Source organism: Cucurbita maxima, unplaced genomic scaffold, assembly GCF_002738345.1.
Source record: "Cucurbita maxima cultivar Rimu unplaced genomic scaffold, Cmax_1.0 Cma_Scf00025, whole genome shotgun sequence".
Lineage (NCBI taxonomy): Eukaryota > Viridiplantae > Streptophyta > Magnoliopsida > Cucurbitales > Cucurbitaceae > Cucurbita > Cucurbita maxima.
In genome coordinates this window covers 3,065,045-3,070,418 of record NW_019272041.1, presented here as the reverse complement: position 1 = coordinate 3,070,418, position 5,374 = coordinate 3,065,045, and the positions used below count along the sequence as shown (strand labels likewise).

At 37.8% G+C, this 5,374-nt stretch overlaps 1 protein-coding gene across 1 annotated transcript; it reads left to right on the top strand.

Annotated features, from left to right (window-relative positions):
• The first annotated feature begins 3,508 nt into the window (after positions 1 to 3,508).
• Positions 3,509 to 5,359, top strand: LOC111498647 (growth-regulating factor 3-like). Its single transcript, XM_023149971.1, has 4 exons — positions 3,509 to 3,806; positions 3,891 to 4,082; positions 4,204 to 4,564; positions 4,774 to 5,359. Exons 1-4 carry the CDS (start codon positions 3,584 to 3,586, stop codon positions 5,252 to 5,254), a joined length of 1,257 nt encoding a protein of 418 aa, XP_023005739.1. The 5' UTR covers positions 3,509 to 3,583; the 3' UTR covers positions 5,255 to 5,359.
• Positions 5,360 to 5,374: the final 15 nt, after the last annotated feature.

The following is a 5,374-nucleotide window of genomic DNA, read 5'->3' as shown; positions in this document are numbered from 1 at the left end:
CACTCCGAGTAAATTCATTCATTTCGGGGGTCAGCGTCCTCACTGACACATCACCTCATGCTTGACTATGATACAAATTTTCACACAAATTAGATGAAGTAGAAGGGAGTGTAGGGCGGGGCGTAGGGTAGGAGGTCCTAGATGGGTTGGATCACCTAGTCCTTAAGCTTGGAATTGTGTGGGTAGCTTTTTCAGGTTGACAAATATGCCCCTAGATTTTGCCAAAATCCCCTTGCAACTTTACCTACGTGTTTCTTACCTTTTTATTCTTTAGGGGTAAAAGCAGAATAAATTTTGCTTCTTACTCACGCTTTCAATTTAAACCTTGTCAATAAATAATCAGCTCAAGAAACACTCCTACTTTCTTAAAAGAGGGCTTAAATTTGATTAATATTTGTTGATTAAAAAGTTTAATTAAACTGTGAAACAACGAGAAGCCCTCACGACTCGCTCATACCCCTCACTTCGATATCGTAACTATCTCATGTTCTTCCTCCCCCACTTCTCTACTGAGATAAATTAATACAAATGTCATAATTCTTGAGAATTTTCAAAATTATGTTAGTCATATTAACGTTTATATAATTTTAAGAACCACTTAGAACGACATCTTAGAAGTCGAGGACTACGCTGTTAATTCTTAAAATATACGATAAAAATTACAAAGACAAAAGTGGGGGACAAAATTATTATGTTTGGAATAGAAAGAAAGTACGTAATGTCCAACTTTATCTTATCTACATTCTCTATATACATATATACGTACGTGTGTGTATATGTATATATATACATATATACGTAATGTCTAAAAATTGTTTGTGGTGAATCATAGTGTACAAATTGTGGAGAATCCGAAGACCAAACCTTCAACCATTAGCTTTATCTTATAAGGGAATAATTCATACAGTCTTGTTTTTCCTCGTTGTCCCCAAACTAGAAAAAAAGACTGTTTCGAGTTCTTTTCTTAAACATAAATGCAAATTGTACTACTGCATTCCATTTCAAGTATTTCGACACCCTTCAATGTTTCAGGTTTATTAAGCATGTCTATTCAGTTACGTATTCTAAAATGTATACATTTCAATTATATCTCATTGAGCACCCACCAGCTTCCTAAACTACACTGACTTGCCCCACAGTCGAAAGACTAACACACTCTTCAGGCCCTTAAGAGTAGCCCGTCCAACTCTTCTATCGGACTTATAGCGTTGTTTGGTGAGCTTGTTGTTGAGGGTTGACCTTACAAGAACTCGAGCAACCATTCTTTTACTTTTACTGCATGGTAAAAGAGAAAAATAGAAGATAAAAAAAAAATTACCATATTGAATGAATTGTTTTTGGTTGGGTAAAAGGAGAGAACCAAAACGACACAATGATTGGAGACGGTCTGTTGGGGTAAATAAAAAAGACAACAGATTTCAGAAATTAAAATAATAAATTACAGAAAAAAAACATTTTCGAAAAAATAAAATAAAAAAAAAAAAGGAAAAAAAGCTGGGTTTTATGTACTCTGAGTATTACTCTTCGTTACTTACTTTTTTTCATTGGGTTTTGGAGCTAGTGTCAAAATACTAGCCTCTTATTTTTTTTTAAATTACTACTTTTTTTTAATAATAAAAGAAATATAATATTTTATTTTATTTATTTTGCCAAGTTCAAGAGAATATCTCGATTCTTTTAAAATAATATATCTTTATTTATTTATTTATTTATTTATTATTGTTTGAGCTTACTTCGAGCTCGATTAATTATTGTCCATCAATTTTATTTTTGGTTTACGTTTGATTATTCCGTTCTAATATGTTTGTTTGTCCACGAGAAAATCCCAAATCAGCTCAATAAGAAAAAAACCGAACAAATTAAAGTAGGTGATTTCATACCGAAAGATTAATCAAATTACAAAGCTATATAATCGTTCTAAATAGTTATGATCTCTCTATTATAGTTCATATGTTGTTATTAAATGACTTTAAAACCCTAGTTCCCGTAACTTGCTCGTTTTATGTATAGCTTGTCTCCTCTCTACTTATATAGCTCTCAAAATCTAATATAATCAGTCAATTAGTCATAAAAAACGTTAGCACCAGCATTGACATAGATACGTACTGATAAGAGAGTTGCCTAAACTACAACGAAAGTTTTAAATTGATACCAAACAAAAAATCACAAACATTAGGATGACATCTCGGGGTTCCAACCTAATCGCTATTGTTTTCTTGCTTTCTTCAAGTTGTCTCGGGAAACCCGAGTATGCATATTAGGTTATAATTGAGGTGGATGGGTAAATCCACACCAACTATCTTCTTTCTTAACACATCATTGATGAAGAAGCCAAAAGCAAAAAAAGAAAAAAAGGAAGACATTTATGGTGAGTTCCACGACAGTCAAACACACAGAAAAACCAAACAATTTCATTAATGTTTACGAACAAATGTTGTTCCCAAAGCAAAAAGAAGAACACTGCAACCTTCTTTTTCAACTCATACTTGTTTTCAGTTTCATTACTTCCAAACTTTTCTTCACACATCCTTCCCTCTCTCACTATTTATTTCCCCCTCTTTCTCCCAACTGTCTTTTCCTCAAGTGCCCTACCCTACCCTACCGCTCTCGTGGTCACCAACCTAATCTTCGTTAGAACGTTGTATGAAAATTTGATATAACACGATGATCGTCGAAACAACTTAACTAGATTAAGTAGAAAAGAACGACGTTTTATCACGTTCATTATACGTCTATCATTCCAATTTGTGACCACATTAGTTGGAGAGGGAAATAAAACATTTGTAATAAGAGTGTGGAAACCACTTTGTAACTGATACGTTTTAAAATTGTGAGGCCGACAATAATACGTAATGAGCCAAAACTAGTGGTGGGTGGGCTTAAGTTGTGACAAATTGTATCAGAATCTGATATCGGACCGTGTGCCAGCGAGGATGCTGAGCCTCTAAGGAGGATGGATCATGAGATTCCACATTGGTTAGAAAGGGGAATGAAACATTTCTCATAAGTGTGTAGAAACATCTCTCTAGCAGAAGCGTTTTAGAACTGCGAGGCTGATGACAATACGTAATAGACCAAATGGAACAATATCTAGTAGTGGTGAGTTTGAGTTGTTACAAATGGTACCATAGCCAAACATCGAATGGTGTGTTAGCGAGGATGCTCGACTCCCAAGGGGAGTGGATTGTTAGATCCCACATTGGTTGTAGAAGAGAACAAAACATTTCTCATAAGAGTGTAAAAACCTCTTCTTAACAAGCGTGTTTTAAGACCATGAGACTGACGATAACAAACAAAAACAGATAATATCTACTAGCAGTGAGCTTGTACGGTCACAAATTTCAACTCTAAGAATAATTTGGAAAGAACAAAGAACACTTTTGTGTGTGTGTGTGGGGGGTGGAATGTATAGTGCCAAAAAAACACAGATGAGTAGACATAAGGCAGTGCGGAAAGGGAGGTGCATAAGACATAGTTTAAAATATATTGTTATGTTATATTAAAAGCTGAAGAGAGAGGTGCATAAGACATTTGAATCCAATTGTTTTTTCTGTGTTTCCTTTTCTTTCTTCAGTCTGTCTCAATGGACTTTCATCTGAAGCAATGTAGAGAGCAGGAGGAGTCAGAGGAACAACATTCTGCAAAGATATCCAAGTTCTTTCTTCAACACCCAGAATCCTCTGTTTCCTCTGTTTCCTCTGATTCCTCTGTTCTTCCTCTCTTCGTATCTGATTCCAACAACTCCAAAACTTCATCAATCCTCTCGTCATTTCCCGATTCAACTCCTTCTGCTAATACACTCCCAAGTGAGCCTTTTCTTTTCCCTTTATCTGCTTCTTCTTCTTCTTCTTCGGCTTTGCTCTGTTTTTTTATTGCTCTGTTTTTGTTAGGGATGTGGGGTTATTTCAGTGCTGCGCAAAGGCAGGAACTTGAGCTTCAAGCTCTCATTTTCCGGTATATGTTGGCCGGAGCTGCCGTACCGCCGGAGCTTCTTCACACCATCAAGAAAAGCCTTCTATCCTCCACTACTCCATTTTTTCTTCATCACCCTCTTCAGCATTTCCCTCATTATCCCACTTCTTGTAAGTCCCATTTCTTCTATAAGCTCATTAATTGTGAAGATGTTTTTGTGGTGTTTTAGTTATGTAATCAATAAAATGAGAGAAGTTTCTTCATTTCTTTAATGGGGTTTTGTTTATTCAGTGTTGCAAGCAGGTTACTGGGGCAGAGCCGCCATGGATCCTGAGCCCGGCCGGTGTCGGAGAACCGACGGCAAAAAATGGCGTTGTTCAAGAGATGTGGTCGCAGGGCAGAAATACTGCGAGCGCCACATGCACCGTGGCCGTAACCGTTCAAGAAAGCCTGTGGAAACTGCCACAATTAACCCCAGCACCACCACATCGACCGCGGGAGCTAGTGGTGGCGGTGGTGGTTGTTCTCTCAGTTCCAACACCAACCGTGTTGTTGGTGGCGGTGGTCGGCCTTTTCTGGCTGTGGAAAGTGGGAATTATTTCTCTTTGTCTGGACAAACCCCATCCGTCGATCTTCTCCATCTTAATCAACGGTTAGATTTTATTTGGGTCCCACTTAAATTTTCTTTTGTCTTTTCAGCCTTTTGATTCTTCTTTAATTTGTACAACACTATTTCCCCAACCACAACTTTCTGCCTAATAATGCTTCAAATCAATGTTCCCTTTTTTTCTCTCAAACTTTATTTATTCGACTTCTTTACTCTTCAAATCAATGTACCTTCTTGTTCTTCATTCTTTGCAGTTCTTGCTCGGATTCCTTATCGGAGCATAAGAATTTCTATGAATCCCACAAGGAAGCCGTTGCCGGGGACACCAAGTCCGACAGCCATATATTGAGGCATTTCTTCGATGATTGGCCAAGGTCCAACAACAATGGGAGCGACAATGTCACCCAAAAAATGAAGTCTACATCCGCTTCCACCACTTCCCTTTCGATCTCCATACCCGAGAACCCATCATCCTCTTCCGACGTGTCGTTGAAATTGTCGACAGGAGGAAGCTCTGATCAAGGCGTTGGCCATCATATTCATCAGGATGGCAATTCTGAGCGGGAGCACACGCATTTGAATTGGGCAGCTGGGTGGGCAGCCACGCAGATGGCGTCGATGGGCGGACCACTGGCGGAGGTGCTGCGATCGACTAATAACAACTCGTCGCCAACGAGTATGCTACATCAGTTGCAAAGAGCAACGAACTCGGAAGCTAGCTATATTAGCACTTGAAGTTTCTCCTAATTTACATTGGCATGACCTCTAATTGTCGTTTGTTTTCAATGCTTCTAATTTGGTTGCTTGGATGGTTAATTTATGTTTGTATGTGTAAAAAAAAAAAAAAAAAAAAAA